We start from the raw sequence: 27,498 nt of genomic DNA, 5'->3' as shown, positions 1-27,498 counted from the left end.
TCAGGAACACCTATTTAGCCCTAATGTAGATGCATCCCTTGAAAAGATGAAGAAAGACACGGACACAGGTAAATCAATGGGAGCCTTGCAATCACAAGCTCCCAGACGTGCTTTTCGTCGTTCCTCTTACAAAGGCACCTCAAGAGGATACTCCTCTGACAACCCCTCCACCTCTTACAAGGCTCCCACCCAGTCTACATTCACCATAGGTTACCAGAGAGGAGGTTACAGAGGCAACAATAACAAAGGTAGAAGCCAGACCAACAATACACGATCTACCTCCACCCCTACCCAATGACTTCTCTCCGCTCCCCCGGACCATTCTACTCCGGTCGGAGGAAGAATACAACAGTTCCTTCCTGTCTGGAGCAACATCACCACAGACAGGTGGGGGAGACAAAATGTTCAATCAAGTTACTGTCCGGTACTTACCTCTCCCCCCCCCCCCCCAACATACCACCCAAGCAGCGCCCAATGCCGCTAGAACATTTATCACTGCTCGAACAGGAAGCCATCTCCCTCCTACAAAAGAGTGCATTAGAACCAGTTCCCTCGCACCAACAAAACACAGGAGTTTACTCTATGAATTTTCTCATACAAAAAAAGGACGGCTATCTGAGACCTATTCTAGACCTCAGACCCCTAAACCTGTACATACTCAGACCATTTTCACATGGTCACACTTCAGCAAGTCCTTCCTCTTCTTTCACAAGGCGACTTCCTTGCCACTCTAGATCTCAAGGAAACCTACTTCCATATTCCCATTCACACATCTCACAGCAAATATCTCAGGTTTGTTGTGGACAGTCAACACTACCAATTCAAAGTATTCCTTTTCGGAGTCACCACAGCACCCCGGGTATTCACCAAGTGCCTTGTGGTAGTTGCAGCTCACCTAAGAAGACAACACATTCACGTCTTCCCATATCTGGACGACAGGCTCATAACAGCCAGCTCATACAGTCAGTGTGTACATCACACTCACGCCACTATTCAAATACTCAACAACTTGGGGTTTACAGTAAACCACGCAAAGTCTCATCTACAACTGTCCCACATACAACAATACTGAGGTGCCACAATAAACACCTAAAACGCGCTCACTTATCCCAGTCCAGCCAGGATAACAAGCATGCAAACCCTCATTACCAAATTTCAGCCTCAACACTCTCTTCCAGCTAGAGTGTACATGCAGCTCATAGGGATGATGGCCTCTTGCATATTCATAGTGCCTCAAGCAAGACTCCAGATGCGTCCTCTCCAAGAGTGTCTAGCACGACTATGGAACCAGACTCAAGGTCAGCTAACACGTCTGGTGTTGGTAGACGGTCGTACTCATCACTCTCTGCAGCGGTGGAACACCAAAAACCCTTCCAAAGGGTGACCGTTTATAGAGCCAGTTCCTTGGATTGTCCTAACAGCGTGAAGAAATATAAACCTCCTAAGGGGTTCACAGATATACCTGGTCCTTTTTAAACCAACATAGAAAAGATTGGCACAGAAGCTATAATATAAAGAAAACATATTTATTGACCTCACATGAGGGAGACTACGTCACACAGTACCCTCAGGCTACTGTAGGAGGCATTCTAAGGAGTACAGAAAACAGGGGCCTTATATATGCATAGGTTACATTAGTCAGCATAAAACCAAGGGGAGGTCCTGGCATGTACCAGCATGCAAAATGACTAATAAGGGTATACAAGATTTGCTTGCTCCACAAAGTGGGAGGAGAGATATTTCTCCGTACATCAGCAAGAATAGCCTGACAGTTCTATTCTAGGAGCTGGTGCATTCTAATAGCTAGGCCCCTCTGAGCATGTGCAAGGCTCTGGAAGAGGGAGAAAGCACATGGCAAGCACGTGGCTAACTAAGATGGCTGCCAAGTACAAAATGGCTTTCAGCTCATGCTAACAGATCCCTGCAATCTTTAACAAGCAGACGCATCTCTCTCCTGCTGGGGAGCTCATCTATTGTATCACACCACGCAGGGCAGGTCAACTCCTCAACAGAAGTTACTCCACATCAACCACCTGGAGTTACTAGCTGTATTCCTAGCCCTAAAGGCATTCCAGAAGCAAATATCAGGCAAGGCTGTCCTAGACCAACGGACAACATGACAGCCATGTACTACATACATAAACAAGGCGGGACACATTCTCTGCAGCTCTCTCAACTAGCACAAAGCATATGGAGATGGGCTATACCTCACAACATTTTTCTGCTAGCCCAACATGTCCCGGGAGTCCAGAACAACATAGCTGATCTGTTAAGCTCTCAAACACAACAGATTCAGGAGTGGAAACTTCATCCGCGAGTTCTTCAACCATTTTTTTCAAATGTGGGGACAACCACACATAGACCTCTTTGCCACACACGAAAACGCCAAATGCCCAAGCTTCGCCACCAGATATCCACACCCATTGTCCAAAGGCAATGCGATATGGATGAATTAGTTAGGCAAATTTGCGTACGCCTTTCCGCCTCTCCCACTCATTCCACTGCTGGTGCGAAACCTACAGCAACATTCACTGACTCTCATTCTAGTTGCTCTAACTTGGGCCAGACAACTGTGGTACACCACATTACTGGAACTGTCTGAAGTTCCGCACCAAAAACTGCACCTCTCCCCACGCCTCTTAACCCAGAACCATGGAGACATCAGACACCCCGACCCAGCTCAGCTCAACCTTGCAATCTGGCTCCTGAGGTCTTAGAATTCGGTTACCTTAACCTCCCCCTGATTGTATGAACGTTATTAAGGAGGCTAGAGTCCCACCACTAGAGCCTGCTATGCAGCCAAGTGGAAAAGATTTGTCATATATTGTCATAACACCATCAATCCCCTAGATGTGTCGATCCAACACATCATAGGTTACCTACTACATCTCCAAAGGTGTAACTTAGCCTATACATCTATTAGGTTGCACCCCACGGCCATAGCAGCCTATTTACAAAACAGGCAGCACTTATCACTTTTCAGAGTACCTACCATCAAAGCATTTATGGAAGGCCTCAAAAGAATAATTCCTCCCAGAGTACCACCCTCCCCTGTGTGGAATTTAAACATAGTTCTCACAAGACTAATGGGTCCTCCCTTTGAACCTCTACATAAATGTGAGCTACAGTTTTTAACATGGAAGGTTGCTTTCCTAGTGGCCATCACTTCTCTTAGAAGAGTTAGTGAGCTACAAGCACCAACTATTCAGGAACCTTTCTTACAAATGCATCATAATAAAGTTGTTCTCTGAACTAATCCTAAATTCCTCGCTAAAGTTATTTCTCCCTTCCACCTCAATCAGTCTGTGGAGTTGCCTATGTACTTCTCGGAACCTTAAACAGACGCAGAAAGAGCTCTTCATACTCTAGATGTCAAAAGAGCATTACTTTATTACATTGAGAGAACACAACCTTTTCGTAAGACCAAACAACTTTTTGTATCTTTCTCACCACCACATAAAGGCAACCCCATATCAAAATCAGGGATAGCAAGGTGAATTGTTAAATGTATACAAATTTGCTATCACAAAGCGAAACGTACCTTATCGGTTCCTCCTGAAGCCCACTCTACAAGAAAGATAGGTGCTTCAATGGCATTTTTAGGGAACATTCCCTTAGATCACATCTGCAAAGCAGCTACATGGTCTACACCGCACACATTCATAAAACACTATTGTGTAGATGTGCAAACAAAATAACAAGCTACTCTGGGCCAAGCTCTACTCAAAACGCTATTTCAAACAACTGCAACAGATACTGGTGGTTGCCGCTAAGAACAGGGTACTGCTATACAATCTATGCATAGTGTGTGATCTGCAGCTTATATGCCTTGAGCGGAAAATGCTACTTACCAGTATGCATCTGTTCTTGGCATGTAGAGCTGCAGATCCACACACGCCCACCTGCCTCCCCGGCTACCTTAATCTGTTCCAGGTATTATCTTCTTTACATCCAGCATACATGGGCATCTTTTCTGTTTCTTACAAAACTCCATCATTTCCCTGCTGGCGAAAAAACAATCTGAAGATGGATCCGATGCCCATGTGCTCTATAGTCCAAAGGAGGAGTCGCCTATCTTGTGACTTCTAAAGACTTTACCAAGACAAAAACAACTGCAAACATCTGGGCCCAACACCAGATGGCGATCTAACACCAGATGGCGATCTATGCATATTGTGTGATCTGCATAGTATGTGGATCTGCAGCTCTACATGCCAAGAACAGATGCATACTGGTAAGTAGCATTTTCCTTCCTCTATTTAAAATGTCAAAGCTGCGTTTAGATTTATATGTTGAAAAAAGTAATTTGTTAGTAGTGATTATTCTGTGATTGATTTCAGTTGAAAGTATTGGAAAATGTGTTAAAACACTTTCTAGTGCATTTAGACGTTTTGTCTCTCTTGGCCACATTGTCAATCTTTGATTAGTTTTTACCCCTTTGTTTTCAAGTTTTCATTTGGTGTTGGGGATCTCATGGACTTGTATGTGATGACTTGATAGCTGCAGGGTATGATCATCCATAGAATTTTTGCCATAATTAGTACTGTGGACCACCTTGTGCATGCCGGGATAGAACCCCTAGTAGAATTAGCATCGATCAAGAAACCTTCCACATTATGATTAGCCTACCCACAGCAAAATACCTGTTATAACCTTAGATTCAAGATAATTAGACATGTGTATCGAAGTGGATGCTAGCTGCTGTTGATTTGAGCACGTCCAATCTCTAGTTCTTTCATGAACACAGCTGCAGATGCCTAGGGGCTTAGATATTATGTAATGGATGAGGGCTTCCCTTAAGGCACGCACATCCAGTGAAATCAAACATTTTATATGTGCAGTGGTCCAAGATCTATCCCTCAGTCTTTCCATTGAAATACAATATGTGATGTATTTTGTACTGGAAATAAGGAGACAGCCAGACAACCGTTTTCTAGGTATTTGTGTCATCATTCCTGTCAATTCCCTTGGTCATGGTATCGTCTCACAAAGGCTTCAATCTCTTGTTTGTCTGAAAAGACTGCAGGTGCAATTCTCCAAGCTGGCAGATAAACCACAGACTCGATTTTGCTGTCTTTAAGGAAGTGAAGTGTGATGTCCAAGAATGGTAGTTAAAAAGGTTTTGATCTTGATGACAATATTTAAGAGTATATATTTGTTGAGATAGAACTGTATGTATGTCTATGTTTTTGCTTTAGAGACGATTGTATTTACTAGTGATGCCACTATTGCAGAGTAGTTTCCTTCACTATGCTGGGCTCCTTTGTCCTTTCTTGGGTGAATCTTCTGCCTTTCTGCGACCTCTATATACTATGAAAGCTAGACTCTGGATGAAAACTTTGCTCCAGTAGTCAAATTGTAAGAGCTCACATTTAGTTGTTCTTAGATGTGGGACGACTGGCAGCTCTGCATCAGTATTAGTTCTTCACTATGGTTAGATACTCCCTCCGTGCCATCTTTTTAGGTCTCGCCTAGCGATGCAGCGCATGCGTTTCTCGCCTCTGGCGAGATCTATTGTGGAAGCTACACCCACGCTTCTTATTGGTGCACCCGCCAAATCCGTGCTTTCTATAGGGAGGGAAGCATGTTTGGTTCCCTCCCTGTCTCCTGCTCTGCATGCCTGGCCGGACAGGAGATGTGCACGCATACGCGGTGTGCGCGCATGACGCGCTTTAACTTTCTTTTGTATTATATTGCATCCCGTGTCACGCGTCTCTTTTGATCATGGAACGCGCGCATGGCGCGCTTTCACTTTCTTGTAGACACAGATTCCCGTTCGCCGCTCGCTTGCTCCCCCAGTCCCGCACCTCCTTTTTCCATTTTGTGCTGGTGCTGGTCTTTTCTTAATGAGGAAAACACAATTTTCAGGAAGCAAACGGGCTGATGTGCATTCAGCCTCTTGTGTGTACCCAGCTCCAGGCGGATGCATTCTGCAATGAAAGCGGCGAGGCTCGAGTCTCTGCACGACACAGACTACCCCTGGGAAGAGGACGTGCGAGGACACCACCAGGTACGTTCGTCTGTGTGAAAAATGGCAGAGACGGCGGAGGGGAGGTAGACCGAGTGACAGACATCTCTTAAGGGAAAGAGGGGGGGGGCGAGACATCGCATCCATTTCACAAGGCTGAACAGAGTTACTTTTCTAGTTAGAGAGCAGTGAGGGTAATGGGCCATGCATGTCAATACTTTGTAGAAACAAGTTAGTTTAAAGGTCACTAACAGCAGCTTCAGCCGTTCTCTCGGGGTTTGTGGTATTTTCTCCGTGGACTCACTGTTCGAAGTCCAGGGCTCCTTGGCTAGGACAGCACAGGGTGGCGTTTCCCCAGTGCCCACCATTCCCCTGCCCCGTGGGGTGCATATGTAATAACTCTGTATGCATTGGTCAGTCTTTGTGTCTGTCATGTTTCGGAGCGCCTCAGCATGCTGCATGGAGCTGTAGACTTCCGCCAATGGCTGACATCACTTTGAGTGATGCCACTGCCGCTCTGCCCTTTCCGAAGTACCATATCCCCACACACAATGCAATTCCCATCAGTGCCAGGAACTACATCCACCCACCTGCTGGCACTGGGTCCCCAAACCCAAGCTTCATTCGAGCTTTGGAACAAATAAACAATACAGAAAGGTTATATACATTGGGTGGTGTAATACTTGAACGGAGCGATAGTTACAAGGAGTGCGGAAGGGAGGGGGAACTTCAGGCCTCGAGCTCTCGGAGCTATAGAGACACCAGTATCCGGGTGTTTGTGGGGGCGGACAGGTTGCCATTGAAAGAGTGTTGCGGTGCACCCTGTCCGACCTTCTGATGGGGCAGTTGGTCAGTGTTACCGCATGTGTCCTCTACACTATGGACGCACGTCACTGATGCTGAAACTCTGTGCATGGGTTCTTACCCCCTAATTTACAAGTACTACTAGAATGTTTAAGCGCCTCGAAGTACTGGGGTCCCTGGCTCACCTCAGATGCACGTGACCACGAAACTAATAAAAACAGCTTTATTCTGAAACGGCTGCTGGCGGTTTTGTTATCCCAAGTCTGCTTGGTATCAAGTGGCCCTCCAGCCGCCTGTTGGCACTGGGCCCCCCAAATCCAAGCTTCATTCGAGCTTTGCAACTATGTACGCTAGTCGCACCTTATGGACTCTCATGGGGCCCTAGAATCCCCTTGGTGACAAAAGAGCAGGCTCCTGGGGATGATGGGGCCCTTCTCGTCTACGAAGGGTCCGAACTGTGGCGTAACATTAGCCCCCGCGATGTTGGCGGGGGGAGCTGTAGGGTCCGAGAGATGCGAAGACCCCTCCGGTGGATGCAGGGACTGGGGTCCTTCCATTAATGCAAGGACCTGGGGCACCTCTGGTGATATAGGGACTGGATTCCTTCCGGTGATGCAGGTACGGGGGTCCTTCCAGTGATGCAGGGACTGGGGACACTCTCCGGTGAAGGGACAGGGTCTTCTGTGCAGGGGTTGGGCGGCCAGCACCCGGCCCGAGCCACCGGGCTGTGAGGTGCCTAAGGATGACATTAAACGTGTGCAGGACTGGAGGGAGGGGGGCGCAGATGGTCACTGGTCACTGTGAGCCGATGTTACGGCTTTTTCCCATGAGGTATGGTACTAGTGATTACATTAAACGTGTGCAGGATGAGGTGGAAGGGGGGGTCACGGGTCACTGTGAGCCGAGGGGGCGGCGGTGTCCATGGGGTACCAGTGATTAAATTAAACGTGTGCAGGACGGGGGGGTGTAACGAGTCAGTGTGAGCCGATGGGGTGGCGGTGTCCACGGGGTACCTAAGGATGACATTAAACTTATGCGGGGGCGCAGTAGGGTCACTGGTCAGGGTGAGCCGATGGGGCGGCACTGTCCATCGGGTACTAGGCGAGGGATGCTCTTTTCAGACTTCTTCGGTACTCATTCGAGACGCTCTGTAGGTGGAAGTATTGGGGATCCCCCAACAGCCCCAGGTGTGAAGGAATGAGCTGCAAGGAGGGAGGTGCGGGTTCGGCGGAGCTGGCTACTATGCTGAAACAGATCCTGGGGGGGGGGGGGGGGCAGTTCTCAAGGAACATATGGAATCTTACATTCTTGGGTAGGGAGTAGGTTTCAGTTACATGCAGTCGGTGGGTGTGTGTGTGGGGGTGTGTGTGAAGAAGGGGTGGGTGCAAAAGAGCCATCCCAGGGAGTATACGTTAAATGGAAAGGATGTGGCGTAATGGCCAGAGGTGCTGCCTTTGGAACTGGGGAACCAGGTCCGAGTCTCGTCATTGGCTAAGCATCCTGTGATTCTGGGCAAATCCCTTAATCTCTCTGTGCCTACCAAAAATAGGCATTTGCAATGCAATAGTTCTCGCATTTACTCAAGTTTAAGCTGTTGGCTTTGTAAATGGCAATGCCTTTTATTTATGTTTTAAAAACCAAAACATTAAAAAAGGCATTGGTATATACAATGCCAATAGCTCAAACTTGTTTAAATGCGAGACCTATTGCATTGCAAATGCTTGTTAGGATACTGAGGACGATCAACTGCATCCCGCACCTGGGGACCAGTCAAGGCTCTTCTTCCAATAGCCTCCCACATGGCAAGTTTTATAATGTCTTAGTTTCAGGTTCCCTACTTGCGATTGATTATGAAAGGACTAACCTCTGTACAGTTGTGAGATCACTGGTGTGCAAAGACTCTGAAGCTTAAAAAGTGGAACAGACGGAGAGCCATTTTCTTGAACAGACGCAGGTCAAACTGATGGCTCTCAACGTAGTCTCCTGGTTTAGCTGGAAGCAGCAAGCTCTTTGAGCCTACACCAGACCTTCCTTCCAAAATGTTATTCTTATCCCTGTCTGTTTCGTAAAGTTTACTGCATTTAATGAATGTTCTTCTGTGGACCACATAATGTGGTGCTAAACATCTCCTATGTTGCTGGTGCTCACTCTTTAGCAATCTGTTGCTATTAAAAGTTTGGCAAGTTAACATCTTTCCACAGGTGATTGTAGGTAATTGTTACTTTTTAAAATTAATACACATGGTGTTTTACATTATTTAAAGCTTCTTTCTTCCACTGTGCTTGCTTTGTTGTCCAGTGCTTTATTCCACTGCTCTGCCTTAGCTTTTTGTGTTCAAAATGTATACTGCAGTTCTTCATTATCTAGGTCAGTGGGATGTCTCAACTTATTTTTCATTGCGTTATGAAACCATTGAAATTACCTCATTGAATTTTTTTATTGGGAATGATGGGAGTTCATATGTTTTCTATTAAATCAAAGTTTCATTGATAATTAGCTCACCAAATAAAGACTAATTGAATCGAGCAGTAGTGTTTGTACTTTGATATTACTCTCGCTGTGTAACGCTTTAAATTATGTAAAATTATTTAAACTCTAGGAATATTCTCCTTCCTGTTTACTCTTTTAGTCACACCCACATTTCAGCAGTTTCACTGATTTATTGAAACTGCTAACTCACATGCCGCTATTTCGTCATGTACGCTCTCCAACAACTGCATACACGCTGGCCCCTGTAATGTGGTCAAATTAGGTTTCTTGGGGTATTTATTTCTGTCAAAAACATGTATGTGAAATCGTATTTGGTCATTTAATTTCAGTCAGAAAAGGTAAGTTGGAAGATATTCCACTCAAGCTTTATCTGTTTTGACACACTTATTCTTGTTTTTTGCTTCACTTTTGCTATTGGGCACAGTTTTTCTCTGTGCTGTCTTCAAAAGAGAAGGGTAATTCTACGTTTTGAATTATTATGGCATGGGAATTGAAGGGGCTCGTTTACATCAAGCATTTCAATTCAACTGTGTCTCGCTTCTTAGACGCCCCGGAAGTGACGGTTTAATACATCATAACTTGTTTTTAGCCATGGTTGATTTTTCAAACATTAACGTGGAATCAATTGAGGAGGAGGACGAAGCAGCGATGGTGGTTGAGAAAGTGCTCGTGATGGAGGAACCTGAGCCAAAATCAATCCATGTTGAGCCAGCCTCCAAAGTGCCAGGTACAGCTGCTATGGCTTTCCCCGCAGTGTGGCCCAGTTCCCTCATTACTAACCTTACTTGCACAGCTAGGTAATGTCTCCACTTAATATTGCAATTGGCCTGTGTTGCTTCCGGTAAGGCCCAGGCTAATAATTTAATTCCAAAATGGTGGTCACAGTCGTTCATGTTTAATGCACAGTTAAAAGCTTTAGTTGCAACACGCCCTCTGCAGTCTTCTTATACACATGAACATGAACATTTATTATTTGCCTAATGAGAAGGACGATGCACGCGCTTTTGGCGTATTGATTGAAATGCTGGGACTTCGTGTCTGCTGCTCTTAGCGAATATCTGCCTTGGTTTAGAGGGGATGTATTTTTAAATTCTCTTATTCTGATAGTGATGACTCCTATAATGCTGTACTATTATTTCAATTAACGGACCTGATAATTCTCGCCTCGGTGCCTATTCCAATCATGGAGTCCCTCTCTGCAACTCTGGGCAATAGCTTGCTTAATCTCCACAACGGCCCCCACAATGCTAAGGATGCCTGGCCTCCACCTTGGGGGTGCCCAGGAGTGGACACCTCACAGGGAAAGCCAGGATGGGTTCCACAGCGGTATTCGTACAAGCGCCTTGAGACCCTTGCGGGTGAGTAGTGCGCTATACAAGTATCAATTTACATTTAACTGCCCTTCCCTTTTTATCCGGTTTTATTTAGTTACTTGGACAGGGAAAATCTTGTCTCGTTATGCAGTTCGGTTTTAGTTAATTAATAGTGTGCTGAGTGGACCTTAGATTACAGAACCACATATTAAAAACTAGTTTTTGCCCAAACAAGTTTTTCTGAAATTATCTCACATTTCTGTGATGAGTTTACCTGAAGCACAGTGGTCCCTCTCACATACCTTCCACACTTGTTTTAGCGGTGTCTGCATTTGCAATCATTGATGTTTCGCCTGTAGGGGAAGAAGAGGAAAAAGTGCTGCTTACGAATGAACCGAAGCCCACATCAGTCTTTGTGGAATCCGCGCCAAAAGAGCCAGGTACAGCTGTGACGGCTTTTCATGCAGTGTGCCTGGACTTCCCTCCCATGCTAATGCGGCCACTATGCAGTTTTGCTTGTACCTAAGAAGCATTGTAGGTGCTAGATTTCGACTTTCAATTAAGCAGTACTAACGTTGATCTTCATTGAGAGTTCTATTCTACTTTCATTATAAGTAGTAGTCGTTCTGGACCGTGGCTTTGCTAACAGATACATTTTCATGAACACACATTTTTTTTTAAATGTGGCCAGCTTCAGCTATACCAAATAAGCATACAAATAGACATATATACTTCTATACTTATTTAGAGGTGTACAATGTAATATGCCGTTTATTAGTGTAGAGATTGTCCATGACTTGTGAGAGGCAAAGTCTCAAGTTGGTCATGAAGCCCCTCCTTCAACAATGGCAGCAAACAAAATAGTATGCTGTGTACACATGCATATATGATTTATGCGACAACAGTTTTTCATGTTTATTTGTTTTATCGAAAAGTAAAACCAGGAATTAAGGGTTTAGATTTGTGCAATTAGGTGAAATCATATTGCAACTGCCTCCTGATTATATGGAGCTATTTCCTTGTGTAAATTATTACATGCAGTCTGTGAGAAACTAATCAGTGTTTTCTCATGTCAATGTTGCTGTTCTGTGGTAATGAACTAGAATTATGTGAAATTGGCACTGAAATAAATGTATGTTTATTAGTACAGTTGCTTTAAATTACATATATTATTGGGCCACGTTTGTTTTCACTGCCATGGCACCCACATATGCATGCATGTGTGTATGTAGGTCTATATATAGGATACAGTACCCTGTGTTATACATTATAAGGATATTGCAAGTCACAGAGGAGTTCCATAACCATATAGAGGAATGAACCCGAAGGCCGAGTTACTTTTTAAGGTTATGGCACTCCGAGGTGGCCTGAAATATCCTTATGTACGCCAAGGGGTACTTTATCCCATATAATTCATGGTTGCACCATTACCTTTCCCACAAGTTACTTGAAACCTTGGTGCGTAGCTCTTTCATATAAATGAGTGAGCATGTTTGCAAGAATGAAGAATAAAAATAAAACATCTAGTGCAAACGTAAACACATCACAAACCTGTTGGATATTTGTTGCAAACCGATATGAGAAAGAATGCAATACAAGTCAGTTTATAAAAAAAAAGCTGCAGTTGCTTGGAATGTGTAGAAACATGCAGAAAGATTCTAGCTTTTCTCATAAATGTTTTTGATGTAGTTTTCTCATGGTCATAATCAGCCTGGAAAAAATAAATGCTTTCCTTTAGCAGTCTTTACTGTAACAGTATTCTTTGATCATTAAACTCACTTTAGATAGTGAAGGGATTCTGAAGGGAAACCATTTAAATTATTGCAGAGGGTTACATTTTCAGTTGGCCTTTTGAGGACTGGAAATTGACTACCCTAGTAAATGTACCAAGGAACTGCCCCAATCTCATTTCTTGCTACCCTGCTACATGTCACCCTTGTGGACTTCCTTCTGGTCCTTTGGTGCAGTCGTTATGGCACTGACCTCCATTACAGGGTAAGCTCTCAGTGTGCCTTAAAGGGCCTCAATGTCCATGGTACCTCATCATTGATAGCCCTCTCATTGCCATGTTCTCCATTACTGATGGTTTACTCAGCATCAAGGGTTCTCGATGTTAAGAGTCTTTATGCAAGATCCTAATAGTAGAGAAGCTCCATAGGGATACGTTCTTCACCCTCAACAGTATGCTTTTTTGATCTGATTACACAAGTGAGAGTCTCAACAATACTCTGACCTCAAAGGGCTTCTTTATTGATGCTACTTTGACTTTGTCAGGCTCCTCTCCAGCTCTTAAGTCCAGAGGAATTTTTGACTACCATGTTGGAAGACACTCAGTGTCCAAAGTACCATTGATCAATTTTCATATCAGAAAAAAACCTAATTGGCAGCTATTCACTTCATGAGTCCAGTTTAGACTGAATTCCTTTTGTCACTGAGATTAGGGAGAGGGATATGCGTGCCTGTTTGTGTGTTAATGTAAGTGCATTTGAGTAAGTGTGCCACCCTGCTCCGACACAAGTGCAACCAAGCCGGGTTGGAGCACCACTTCTGCGGGAGTCGTACTTGAAGCGAAAGCTCAGACACAGAAGACACCTGCCTCCAGGACCTCCTCCGTCTTCACGCTCGGCTGGCACTGAGACAAGGCTTCCGAGCCAGATGGCTCCGCTCAAAGGCATCAAGTCCAAACTGATGCAAAGACACCGAGCATCCTCGCCCACACCTGAAGCCGGCTCTGAAGGCACCACAGAACCTGGCATCAAAGATCCCGTCGACACTGAAGGTTTCGCCGACAACAGGATCCAAGGAATCCTCAGCTCTGCAGCAACTCCAGGAGTAGCTCGAAGCTAGGCAGACGTGTCCTCATCCACCTTGTCACAGGGGAGATCTTGGCAAAGCAACCTCCACTGAAGCCATCAGATGCTACCTAAAAGGAGAATGGTCTCCTGTTCGCACCCCTAAAAACACAGAGCGCCTAACCTTCGCTTCCAAATACTCACAGTCCCTGGGCAAAGCACTATGGATGAATTGGTCGCGGATCTTTGCCTACACTTTCCTTCCTAGCCCACTCATTTCATATGTGGAGAACAAAAAGCAACAAACATCGCACCTCTCATCCAGAGGGCTCCCTCCTAGGCTAGGCATCCCTGGTAGTCCAAGCTCCTAGAAATGACCATCAACCCCCACAAGAAGCTCCTTCTGAGTCCGGGCCTTCTCTCAGAGACGAGGCCAGATAAGATGCCCAGACAGCTCAACGCAGCAATCTGTCACCTGAGGTCTTGGAATTTACCCTAGGAATGCATGACCATTCTGCAGGAAGTGCATAGGTCCACTTAACGGGCCTGGTATGCCACAAAGTGGGAAGATTTGTCCCTACTGCATTTTCAAAGACCTGATCCGCCTAAAGCTTATGTCCAGAAAATTATCTGCTGTTTTCTACATCTGCAGAAGTCAGGCCTTGCATACACATTAGTACGCTTACATCTGGCTGCAGTTGTAGCCTATATGCAAAACAAAGAACTTTTATCCTTTTTTTAGGAATCCAAACTTTCATGGAGGGCTTTATGATGAGCACACCTTTTTAAGTACCTCCTGCCCCTGTGTAGAACTTTAATGTAGTCCTCCTGGGAACACCCTTTGATCCTATACATTTATGCCCCCTACAGGTCCTTTCCTTGAAGGTGGATTTCCTTGTGGCCATATATTCCCTCTGACGCACTAGTGAGCTGCAAACCCATGCTACAAGAGCCTTTAATTAAGGTTCACAAAGATAGCGTAGTTATCTGATAGAGACTACTAGCCGCAGATTCTTTAACGTAGAATTACCCCCAGGCGTGAGACTGGATCCGGAAAACGTTTCTGCCACAGCATCTCTGCGCGCCGGGGGACGGCACCACGTGACTCGCCCCTCCGCCCTGACGTCGTCCGCGCTGGTGACGTCAGCGAGGATACACAAGTCCCACCCCGGCGCGCCTACGCCAGTTTTTTCTCTTTCTGCGTGCAACTCGGATCCGGATTACTGTCTTACATTCTTTTACGCTTTGACGTTTAGTGGAACGGTGTGCGAATGCCTTAGGGTTTCAAGACATGTACCTCCTGTGCACGTCCCATGTCGGCGACTGAGCCTCATCCGATTTGCATGTGCTGCCTGGGTGAGCACCACAACTCAGAGAGCTGTGACGCCTGTCAACACCTTAAGCCTAAATCGCGCCAGGAGCGCCGGATGAAGTTGTTGTCGACGCGTTTATCCTGGTCGGTGTCGTCCCAGCGTCCGTCCCCTACCTGGGAGGCAAAGAGCCGCCAGCTTTGTCTGCGGAATCGCCTTTCGCCACGGCCCTTTGGTCATGGCTCACAGGCTGGTAAGTCTTTCAGTATGTCTCCGAGGCCTTGTCCTTCCGCGGTGGGTGCCGGCTCCCCCCCAGGACAGGTGCCACTGCTTGTCGCCTCTCTACCCGCCGTTTCCTGGCGCGGAGGCGACTAGGGCCCAAATGACAGCCTGCGCTGCAGGCTTCTTTGGCCCCTGCTGCACCTCTTGTGGCGTCTGTGAATCCCTTGTCTTACGCTGGGACTTCCGCATGAGGATGGCATCGTCGGGGTGTAGTCCTTCTGGGCTTCCCTCATCTGCGCCTCGTGTCCCTGCCTCGCCGCTAATCCCTACGGGGCTCCCTGTGGTGTCGCAGGCGATCGCCGGGACTCCGGGCTTGGCCCAGAGTCCCCTTCGATCCTCTAAGCAGGCGGTTGCCTCACCAGAGGTCGAGCCGGTGCCGTTTTGGCGCCGGGGCATTCCTCCCCGGCTCCGGTGGAGTCGCGGGTGGAGGCCGGGCCCTGGGGCGCCTTCCCGAATCCCTTTTGGTCCTCGGCGCAGCTGGCGGCCCTGTCTGAGGTCGAGCCGGCGCCGTTTCGGCGACGCACCATCGCCGGTTCGGCGTCAGCCTTGACCCATTCCTCTGGAGAGCACGTGCTGGCAGTAGTCGGCCCGGCGCCACGGAGGCTCATTTCGGTGCCGATGGCGGACTCCGCAGAGCCGCGCCGGCGTCGGGTTCTGGATTCGTCTCCTGAGGCCCCTTCTTCTCCTGAGGTCCATCACCTGTTGGTGTGTTCCTCCCCGGAGACAAGGCGCTGTGTAGCTGCCTTTTCACTTGCATCTTCCAGGTAAGGCTCTTCGCCGTCCCCATGGCCTAAATCCTCGAACCCTTCTTTCCGTGGTTCGCGGCTGGCTTCTCCACCAACATCTCCACCCTTCCCTGAGGCCCCTCAGGTTCCCCATTCCTCTATGGACCCTCCTACGTGCCGGGGCTGGCCGCTTCCCCCTGGACTTGGGGATGGGCAGCTCAGGCTGCAACCGTCACCCACGGAGGAATTACTTTCACCTCCGCGGCACCCTACTGAGACCAGTGTTGCCTTTGTTTGGGCAATTCCCACGGCTGCTGGTTTCTGCTGGATTCTGAGGATGGGTGAACCTGTCACCCCGTTTCCTACAGACAACCTCTTAGAGATTCTCCACCAGGGCTTTGGTGGACGTGGGTTGTTCCTTCCCTTTGAAGCATCACTTCATAATTCTCTTATGGAGGCTTGGGGGTGCCGTGCCTCAGGCTCTACTGCACCGTCATCGTCCTGTTCAGCAAGACCCGGTCTGTCTTTCTTTCCACCCTTCTACTCGAGGCGCTCTACTGCGCAATGCCTTTCCGTGTTTGCCTGTAGTGCTGTTTCCTCCATCTCGGGAAGCCCGGTGGTTAGATTCATGGGGGCGTAATGCTTTTGCTTCTTCCAGTGCTGCCTTGAGGGCGCTTAACACCTTGTATGTGTTCACCAGGGCTACTTCTGGCCTGTGGGATTCTGTGGAGTCCCTTGTTTCTCATGTCTCTCACGAGGGGGCCCGTGCTGATCTGCGGGGGCATGTGTTGGACGGCAGAGAGTTGGCCGCGTTTACTCTTCGTGCAGCTTTGGGTGTTGACAATGCTGTTGGCCGTGCTATGGCCAATTCTATGGCTCTCTTCGCCATGCTTGGCTTTGCGATGCTGTTTTCCCTGAAAGTATTAGAGAGCGTCTGGTCCCTTTTGACGGGGTCCTGTTGTTTAATACTCATGCAGACTCCGCCATTCAGCATCTTCTTGCGTGGCTCCTTCCTCCTCCGCAGTAGGTTGGCCTGCTGATCCTCCAGGGCTTGATGGGAGAAGGTATCCCACTTGCTCCTGATACTTGGTTTTTGGACGGGTGTTACACTTTCTGTGAGGGATACTGTGACCTCGGGTGTCCTTGGTTGGCCCAGCTCTACAGTTGGCTGCTGTTTCAGCCCCTTTTTGGTACGAATGCGTTTTCTGGCTGACTACTAAGCCTTCTGGGGTTTCTGCTGCAGGTCTATGATTTTGTCCTTTGATGCGGGATTGTTTTTTCCTTAAGAGTGGTTCCCATGCTTTCTTGAGACGTGTCCTACCCTATGTGGGGTATGTGTAGCTATCGTATAGATCTGTCTTATGCGGGGAAGGTGTAGATTCCCCCTGGCGGTTTCATCACCCTTCCTGGTGTTTTGCCCTTGCCTACTGTTTGGTCTGGGCCTCTGTCTGGGGCTTCTGAGGGCATAGTTTCCTGTGTTGACGGCCTGGTCCGTCCTACTTGTTACTCCTCTCATCTTCTAGCTGCTCTCACTACTTAGTGGGTTGGTTCTGTCTGGGGTGGTCCCATTTAGGGGTCGTTCGGGACGGTTTACTAGCCCTCCCCTTGTTCTGAGCCCGACGTGTCCGGGCCTTTAGTTTCGTGGCATTGTCAGGAGCTGGCTGCCCCCGACTGCTCTTCTGTTCTGTGGCCAGCGACCTTGGAGCGAGCCCTGGAGCTCCTGCTTTGTCCTGTGGGGCCATTGTGGGCTTCCGTTCTTATTCTTTTAACTGCTTTCCTGCTGAGGCGTCGTTCAGTCTTTTCTTTGGCTTCAAGCTATGGTGGTCTTGGCGGCTCTCTTCCTGGGTATGTTTCCCGGTGGAGGGCTTGCCGTTTTTGGGCCTCTTCTCCTTGGAGTCTGTAGGTGGCTCTTTTTCCTCTGCGCTGCCTGTACCTTGGGGCTTTCGGTGGAGGTCCCTGGCACGTTGACTGAGCTTGGGGTGTTCTGCATCCCCCACACCCTTTCGATTGCTTTCTCATGTTGGTGAAGGCTGGGTTGCCTTTTTTGTCGTTTTAACACATCCCCTGTGGGGCAGGTGTTCCTCGACGATGTTGAGGTTCTCCTCAGTTTAGGGCTGGTGCCTCTTCCCTGCTACGGTGGACGGGGCTATTTTTTCCTGTCCCCGTAGCAGGTCCCCTGTGCAGGGTCTTGGGTTCGTCTGAGCTGGAGAGGTCATCTCACAGAACCCTCCCCCCCCTTTGGGGTATGGCTAGGGTATCTATTCTAAGTTAACTAATCTGCGGCTAGTAGTCTCTATCAGATGTACGAGTTACTTACCTTCGGTAACGATGTATCTGGTAGAGACGATTCTAGCCGCAGATTCCTTCACGACCCACCCTTCCTCCCCGTTTCTGCAAAGGCCCTTCTCAGTCTTCCACGCTCGCCTGCTTCAGGGCGGCCGTCCTCTGCGAGTGCTTTCTTCTGCTTCCTCCCTGGGGGATGCTCGCCTTGTTGTTATCGTTGCTCCATTCCTTCCTTTCTGATGATTGGTGGGCGAATGCCCGGGTACTTCTGCACCCATGCATTTGGTCTCCAATGTAGGGGTCGCTGTGCCCTGCTTCCTTGTGTTGCTTGCACTTCTAACTCTTACAGTCCTTGGGGTTGAGGTCCCCTGGCTGGTTCTCGACCTCGGTTCTGCCTAGCGCGCACTCCACCCATTGAAAAGGGCGCAGGGGCTTTCTTAGGTATCCCGGTAGCTGACATCTGCAAACGAGCCGTCTGGTCAACACCACATATCGTTTCCAAGCACTACTGTATGGACATCCTCGATCGCCAGCAGGCTTTCATTGGCCAGACAGTTTTGAGGACTTTGTTCCAGACATCAGCATCATCCACACATAAGCAACTGGTTATTGGATGATACTGCTTTACATTCTAAGCAGAACTCCTGTCTACAGCCAGATGTGCTACAAAAGGAAAAATCACTTACCCTTTGAGAATCTCTTTCTAGTGTGTAGTGTTGTATTTTCACATGCTTCCATCCATCTCCCTGGAAGTTTGTGTTGATTGCAGATCTTTTATTTCCACTTAGTTGATGCTGCACAATACACCTGTTCCACCATGCTATGCTCACTCTACACTACATACACATTCTCACCTGCCTAGCAAAACACAATCTAAGATAAAGTGAGTGCCCATGTGCGTTGTATAGTCAGGTAGGAGATTTTTTGAAGAAACACAATTAACAAACATCCGACCTCCACAACAGATGGCAGGAGTATGCAGAGCATGTGAATCTAGAGCACTAGATGCTACGAACAGATGCTTACAGGGTAAGAAGCATTTTCTATACATACAATATACTTACATGGGTTTCAGTCAGCCTCTTCATCTATTGGTCTTTTGTTGTGTCAATCACGTTTGTCTAATGACCACTGCAGCCTGTAAGCATCAGACAATGACTGAGCACACTTAAGCCATTGACTAGCTTCACTGTGATTGACAACATTCTGTTCTTTCACGAGAGCACATCCAGACACAAAGTAGTTCCTTTTAGTGCCACAACCTACTATGGTAATGTGTGTTTTTTGAGAAACAATTTTGTTTTGCCTTAAGTTATTTTTTATTAATATATTAGGGGGTGCATGGGCAGCTCTCAACAATAATGTTTTACCAAAACAAGGGCATTAACAAAGCCAAAATGCTATCAGCCATTCTCAGACCTTTTGGCTTTAACAGTGCTTGTTCTGTTAATTCCTAAGGACTTCTCTCGCCTCCATGCTCCAGTTGATTCACCCCGAGCTTTCAAAAAAGACCTGGAAAGCTACGATTTGGTTTCTACTTCTTCCTATGCATATCCTTTACACAGCCTCACAGCAACTTTAAACTGTTTTATACAGAGGTGTGTGAAATGTGCTCTCCTTTGACTAATATATTTATACTTAATCTTGAATTGGTCTGCATTTGTTGACTGCAAATCGTTTATCTACTCTTTTCTGGCAAACCATATTTTCTCACGCTTAGGGTGGATATAACTCATTGACTAGTGTCTAAATTATACATAATAAAACATCTCTAAAATAAGACCTTAGTGGTGCGGTAATAAATTTTGATCGTACCTACACATCCTGGATGTTTCCTAAACCGCTGGTTAAGGACACAATTGCATACTGAAAATATAAATACTAAGTCTTCTGAGCTGTGCCTTATTTATTCTATAATTGGAGTTTGGAGAAGAATCTAATTTGGGTTCATTCTGAATGGTAGGCCGACATATCCTTCTCATTTAAAGCTTCATGGCTGGCTCTCACATAGCTCAGCACTCCTTTTGACTTTCATCTCTCGCAGGAAGAGAGGGCCTTACTTTTATGCTTACTGTTTGTTAACTAAGATGAAACGATCGAGGGGGAAAAGTTAGCTCCACTTAATTCTGTTATTCATCCTGGGCATTTTCGAAACACTTATACACAATCCTTACTCCTCAGATAAAGTGAAGGAAAGGAAGCAGATTTGTACATTTTTGGATTTTTCATCCCTCACTCAAATGGTTGTGCACCTTCATAACCTTTGCGTAGCAGAGCAATTTTTACTCTAAATGAAGATGTATACCAATTTATTTTCATTGTTTATCTTTTAGAAGAGTAAAAGTTGGTGCTAATCCGTATGATTTAAGGTTGTTTTTCAATATTTAATCACATTTATGCTTTTACATGTATTTCTTTTAATTGGAGAGTTTTTCAGTTAATTGAAAAACGTACAAACTGAGCATTTATATATTCAATGAAAATTACCATAATGGAGATTGTGTATTATATGGAGGTAATGCACTCTTTTCATTCAGTACAGGTTTACTTTCCTTGTCACAAGACAGAGTCTGATTGGTCACAGCATCTTTAGATAGTGTTTGATTTAACACAGAACAATGGTGCTCAAAATAAATGCGAGAAGACCATGTTAATCCTTCTTTAACCAGTGATAAAGTCTTCTTTAATTTCTTTTTTGATCAACGATCTCTGTGGTGCCATTCTTTAGGAAAACGTTGCCCAGGTGTGAACAATAGCGCATCATTTGTCATAGAAGACTTTATTTTGCAATAACCCTGATACATTTAATTGTGTATGCTTTGTAATTGTATTGATAGCTTTGTTTCTAATTACGCCTCTCTAACAACCATACAGTTATCTGCTTACCTTCAGGCACTTTTGATTGATTCCAATTTTCCGGTTTTGGGAGGAAGCTGATACTCGATAGACCTTGCACTTTATTGTATCTTAAAATGTACCCGCATTTTTCCAAATGTGTTTAAAAGCAGCTTAAATGTGTGTGGTTTTATTTCCAATGTGCAAGCTTACTTTAACTGCTTTTCAAGGCTTGAATAAGTTAAAATAATTCAGTTTCCATAGATTATGCTTACCAATGGCATGGCCCAGCTTTAACATGATTTGAAGTGATGCCGTGGTTTGTGAAGTAACAACCTAATGAGCTCCTGAGATGATTCTCTATCCTAAACACATGATTGGTTTTTCCTCATTCAGCTGCAGTGGTAGTAACTCCTGCGCGAAATCTGAGGCCTATCTCTGCTCCTGCAATTGCCCAGAGACATGTAATAGATCCAAGCCATTCCATTTCGACTGATGCAAATGAAGTTTTGGTGTCCAGAGTGGTTAAAGAAGCTGTAGAAGTGAAGCAGGAGGAGAAGGCATCTGAACGAATCAATCCTGAGTTAACAGATGTGAAGGTACTGTCTTCTTCTGTGGAACAATGTTGTACCCTAGTGTGAGGTTTCTCGTTTGCTCATCTTTGTCAGATTCTACATTGTTTAGTTGCAACTGTTGCTTGGCACATACATCACCCAGAGACCATTAGATTTAAAGAAAATACATAATGTTATTTTTTCCAGCTGGCAACTGCATTATTCATTTCTGGTTGCAAACCAACATCAGTTCTGCCTGTGCTTGTTCTGGAGTGGTCCCTAATTTGATCTGCATATTCCTGTCCTGCAGGGTCATGCAACCTGCACTGGAACTTCTATCTAGTCAGGTATCAATTAGAAACACCTTCGTTAGTAGAAGCTGAAGAGGGGACACATTTGCATAACTTCCCTTAGTGGGAGGCCCTTGCCGAACTTCATTTAATCTTCTTTGTAAGAAGCTTTTTGTGTTATGGCTGTTGTCGAGATAATTTTCAGTTAGTTGTGAAGGATGGCAAGCAAGGACTAATTATACCACAGTCATCATAAATGTGCTTTCGCCTAAGTTTGTATCAAATGTTGATGTGGCTTTTCATGCATTAATGTCCATGTCACAGCAAAGACCCCTACGTACATTTTTTAAGCCAGCCTCTTTACATTTACTGTTTCACCTCTGGATCTCTCTATATTCATTGTTGTATCGCACATGACCTACATAGATATTCCACTTTGTTTAAAGATCATTTTAAATATTCTACATCAAGTACCTTCTTTTGCATGCAAATCAGGAATAGTTTCAGAGGTGTAAGCAAAGCTTGCATTTTCACAGTGGACAGTGACCTGTTAATGCTTTGTCAGGTTTGCCTAGTAGAAGCCTTGCAAAAGATAAAGCAACTAAATCCTCGATTTGAGAGGCCTGTTAAAATCTCTGGTATTTCAAGCAACCCCCCCCCCCCTCCAAATTTACCATTGCTGATAATTCCAGAAATCGGAAAATAATGAGGATTATTATTGGTTGAGGATTGACAGGTGGCAGTTGGAGTTACAGTACTGATTTTAGTTTTCACTGCTATTTGTCACAGAGACTTTACCTGCTTAAAACAGGTGGATTTTCAGAGTTAAATACTACTGAGCAGCGGTGTTCCTGCTGAATGCATGGTTCCAATGAGCCCCGTAACTGTTTTTTCAGTGATGGCCTTGGAGTGGCAGTTGCAAAGGTTAAGAGGCATGTAGCATATTTTATGAATATAACTGTGTTTGAGGCATATGAGCTGCAGATTGTACACTATGCATTAGATCGCCACCTGGTATTGGGCTTGGATGATTGCAGGTTGTTGTCTTCTTGGAAGAAGTCTTTGTAGTCACAAGATGGGTGACTCCTCCCTTGGACAATACTGCGCATGGGCATCGGCTCCATCCTTAGATTGTTTTTTTCCGCCACTGGGTTTGGATGAAAGTTTCTCCGCTCCGGCTAGAAAAACACTTTTCAGCAACTTCGAAGCGCAGAACGCACACAAACTTCCAATAACTACCTTCGACATCGACTACAATACTTTTCGAAGCCATCGTTTCCATTCCGGTCATCGAAGTGGGCCGTTAGGCCTATCGACGCCGTGCGACCTACACCACATGGAAAGAACTCCGTTCAAGAGATGCCCGGTATGTCAAGCAAAGTTTCCACATAGCGACCACCACGAGGTCTGCAACCTCTGTCTATCGTCGGAACACGACGAGTCGACCTGCACAGCTTGTGCATTCTTCCGATCAAAGAAAACTATCCGGGATCGGAGAGCAAGTCGACACGAGATGAGGAGATCAGCTCCAGTACCGGAGGACATCTTCGACGACGAGCTTTCCCTCGTTCCCGAAGAAGACTCACCTGATCTCCATATCGTATCAGAGGCAGACGACTCAGATGACTCAATTCCATCGGGTCAGCGCGTGAGTACTACTGCCCCTGCACCACATATTCTGCCCAATCCGAAGGCAAAGGTCAGCACTCCGCCCAAAGGGCCCTGTCGAGACCGAATACCTGCTTCGAAAGCCCCGCTTTCCAGCCCGGCTCCGAAGAAACCAACTAATCCTTCTAGTGCCTCAACACCAAGCAAGCCTCTTCCATGGGCACCAAAAAATAAAGACGCCTCGGCGCCGAAGCCAAAAGACCCTTCGGCACCGAAGCCAAAAGACCCGTCGGCATCAAAGCCTAAACCAGTACCGGCACCGAAACATAAAGACGTACCGGTACCAAAACCGAAAGAAGCCCCGGCTCCGAAGCCGTCTACTTCTACACCTTCGACGCCGAAGAACTCAAAGAACTCAAAGCCTGATTCCGAGGTGCCCAAATCCTCGAACATGCCAACAAAGCCGAAAACAACACCTTCGGCACCAAAAAATATGCCACAGGACGTTATAACACCTCCCAAGGCTAAAGACACACAACAACCTCCTAATGAACCAAAAAAAATCAACGCCCAAGAAGGTTGTAGAGCAGGAAGAACTTTTTAGACCAGATCCTCGACAAAAGAAGATCTACATAGACCCAAAAACAGGTCATGTAGGTGCTACACCTCACAAGAAGAGACCAGCAGATGCACCACCCACACCTGTGGTTCCTGCCAAAAAGGACTGTGCAACATCTCCTATGCACCCTTCCTCTCCTATACCTTTCTCTCCTTCTTCTCCTGTTCCTCCTCACGTATCACCTCAAATCTCTCATGTACATTCTCCATTATCATCACATTCCCCACAGCAGAATGATGATGAATACAATTTGGGTGGAGGGGAGGACATGCAAGACCCTGATTCATACCAGGTAGATGAGGGTGTATGGGATTTTTCAAACCCAAAAAATGTACCTATATGGAATTTTTCAAACCCACAAAATGTGCCTGACATCCCTGAACCGCAGTCATACCCATCAAAGCCTTCCCCTCCAGAAGATACCATTGGTTTTGGTTAGCTGTTAAACAGAGCTGTTGTTTACCATGGAGTCCCTATGCATTCCGATAGCATAGAAGAAGTTTTTCTCCTAGATACCTTTGAGCAGTCTCAGCGGTCTGCTCAAATTCTTCCCATGATCAAGGGGGTTCTAAAACACGCTCCAGAGGTATTTAAAGACCCTGTACGCTCTAGAATATTAAACCCTAGAATCGAGAAAAAAATATAGACCAGCACCCACAGATCCCGTCTACATTAAAGGACATCTGCCACTAGACTCATTAGTTGTGGCCAATGCTAGGAAGAGGGCAAACTCTCAAACTTCTGGCGAAGCACCCCCACCTGACAAAGAATCAAAAGTAATTGATGCGTCAGGTAAGAGAATAGCTGCACAAGCTACAAACATGTGGCGTATAGCAAATACACAAGCCCTCCTCTCTCGTTACAATGGGGCTCATTATGACCAATTAGAAAAACTACTTGAGCACCTACCAGATCAGTACAAAGATCAAGCAAATGACCTTATACAGGAAGGCAAGTTAATATCCAATGCCTCAATAAAATGCGCGCTAGATGTCGCAGACACAACATCTAGAGCTGTAAACACAAGAGACATGCTCGGTTACGCATTTCAGGGTTTAAACAAGAAGTGCAAACCACCATTTTAAACCACCTATTTAATCAGAACCAGTTATTTGGCCCAGAAGTAGACACTACGCTGGAAAAAATGAAGAAAGATACAGACACCGCAAAGTCTATGGGGGCTTTACAGTCCACACCAGCTAGAAGCTCCTTTCGTAGCTCCTCATACAGAGGAGGCTCCAAACAACCTGGAGCAGACACTACAACATCTTTCAAATCCCAAACATCCTCTAACAAGGGATACTTTAGAGGAGGATACAGAGGCAATAATAACAAAGGAAGAGGTCACGTTAACAATAACAACCGATCCTCTTCCGCCACAAAACAGTGACTTCCCTCTGCACCCCCCCCCCAGCATTCCACTCCTGTAGGGGGCAGATTAACACAGTTCCTACCTGTCTGGAACTCCATTACAACAGACAAGTGGGTAAGACAGACTATCCAACATGGCTTCTGCCTGGAACTTACAGCAACCCCTCCACACATACCTCCCAGGCAGCGTCCAATGTCTACAGACCATCTGACTCTGCTTCAACAGGAGGTTCTATCACTTCTACAAAAAGATGCTATTCAGCTAGTCCCTTTAGAAGAACAAGGAACAGGGGCTTACTCGCTGTACTTTCTAATTCCCAAAAAGAATGGCGGCCGTTCCTCGAGCCTGTTACACAAGTAGTGCTCACAACAGATGCATCCCACTCAGGGCCAATGGACCAATGAACAAAAACTGCTCCATATTAACCATCTAGAGCTGCTAGCAACATTCTTAGCACTCAAAACTTTTCAACTTCAAGTACTAAACAAAGCTGTCCTAATCCGGACAGACAATATGACAGCCATGTACTATATACAAAAACAGGGGGGGGACACTCTCTGCAATTGTCCCAACTTGCACAGAACATTTGGAGATGGGCCATTCCTCAAAACATTTATCTGTTAGCGGAACACCTTCCAGGAGTTCACAATCAGATAGCAGATCTGTTAAGTCGGCAGTCACAACAGATTCACGAATGGGAACTACATGCACAAGTTCTTCAGCCATTCTTCCAAAGGTGGGGGCACCCACACATAGATCTGATTGCCACACACGAAAACGCAAAATGCCCTGCCTTCGCAGCCAGGTTTCCACAGCCACTGTCCGAAGGCAATGCGATATGGATGAACTGGTCAGGCAGATTTGCGTACGCTTTTCCGCCTCTCCCACTCATTCCATTAGTAGTGCGCGAACTCAGACAACAGTCTCTCACACTGATCCTAGTAGCTCCCACATGGGCACGCCAACCGTGATTCACCACACTACTAGATCTCTCTCTAGTTCCACATCAAAAGCTACCGCTCACACCCTCCCTGTTAACACAGAGCCATGAAGAAACCAGACACCCAGACACAAACCAACTGAATTTGGCGATCTGGCTCCTGAAGTCTTAGAGTTTGGTTATCTAAACCTACTACCAGACTGTATGAACATCATTAAAGAGGCTAGGAGACCCACTACCAGAGCGTGTTATGCCGCTAAATGGAAGAGATTTGCCATTTATTGCAACAATAATCAAATTGATCCCCTGGATGCTTCCATCCAAAATATCATTTGCTACCTCTTACATTTACAAAGGTCTAATTTGGCATATTCTTCCATACGCCTGCACCTTGCAGCAATTGCAGCCTATGTACAAAACATGGTCTGAACATAAAAATAGTTATTCATTTAAACTTTAGACAGTCACACTATGTGATCAAAACCAAAACAAAAACAAGACAAGAACGGGTGTATGTAGAAAAATAGTTATTATTATTCAAAAATAGTGTACTCAAATGATATATCAACAATGTTACAAGAAGTACATAATTTCAGACAAACAACAACTTCATTGTGACAATTGTACGCGCTTTTCTTTTGTTTAAAACAAAATACATGAAAAAGAAAAAGCGTGGGTCGACGTTTCGGTCTCTACAAATTGATTGCCGAGACCATCTTCAGGACAAAACGTAGATATACAGGAAGACCCCTTTTCAGTGTGAAGAGGACTGATTATTGCTTGACACAATTCCAAGCAGCGATTTTCAGATGGTCATTAATATATTAGACCTTATTTAATCTTGATGAAATGTTAAATTGTAAAAGGCAAGCTGTCCTTGGACGTATTTGTTCAGGTTATCTGAATTTTTACGATTGCTCACCGCACTGAGCCATGTTCGGAGCCCTTCCGACCGAATCGGTCAGTCCCGGTCGGATTCCTTCCCGACCGAGCCATTCCAATGGGCTCGGTCGGGAAGGAATCCGACTCGGATTTCCGTATTACGGGCGACAGGCTCGGAGAGCCTGTCAACTGTCCGGAAATCCTCCAGTACTCCCCCGGTCGCCTCTGTGCGACCGAGGGAGAACGATGGCAGCGTTTTCACTGCCTTTTCGTGCTGGTCTGTCCGGCACGAAAAGGCAGCCGGACGCTGTCTCTGGGGGCCCCCATGGGTTTGTGATCCCTGCACCTGGTGGCCGGCCACAGGATGCAGGGATGAACTGCACCCCTGCTTTCAGCAATGCAAGCAATGTTTCCAGTTGGAAAGCATGCTT

General features: G+C 46.2%; 1 protein-coding gene across 11 annotated transcripts in view; it reads left to right on the top strand.

The window, feature by feature from the left end:
- The window catches only part of LOC144823746 (protein 4.1-like), a 477,862-nt gene that overhangs the window by 229,984 nt on the left and 220,380 nt on the right, over positions 1–27,498 (top strand). For 6 of the 11 annotated variants that reach the window (XM_078682537.1, XM_078682540.1, XM_078682538.1 and 3 more), the window contains 3 exons: positions 9,852–9,989; positions 10,896–11,015; positions 21,199–21,401. In XM_078682537.1, coding sequence (XP_078538663.1) covers positions 9,852–9,989; positions 10,896–11,015; positions 21,199–21,401 — 461 coding nt within the window. The remainder of the gene's footprint in view (positions 1–9,851; positions 9,990–10,895; positions 11,016–21,198; positions 21,402–27,498) is intronic. The other 5 variants (XM_078682543.1, XM_078682542.1, XM_078682541.1 and 2 more) reach the window with 3 other exon arrangements.

Source organism: Lissotriton helveticus, chromosome 3_1 (genome assembly GCF_964261635.1).
Source record: "Lissotriton helveticus chromosome 3_1, aLisHel1.1, whole genome shotgun sequence".
In the NCBI taxonomy this organism is placed as follows: Eukaryota; Metazoa; Chordata; class Amphibia; order Caudata; family Salamandridae; genus Lissotriton; species Lissotriton helveticus.
Note: the sequence above shows the minus strand (reverse complement) of the source record. Positions and strands in the feature narration are given on the sequence as shown.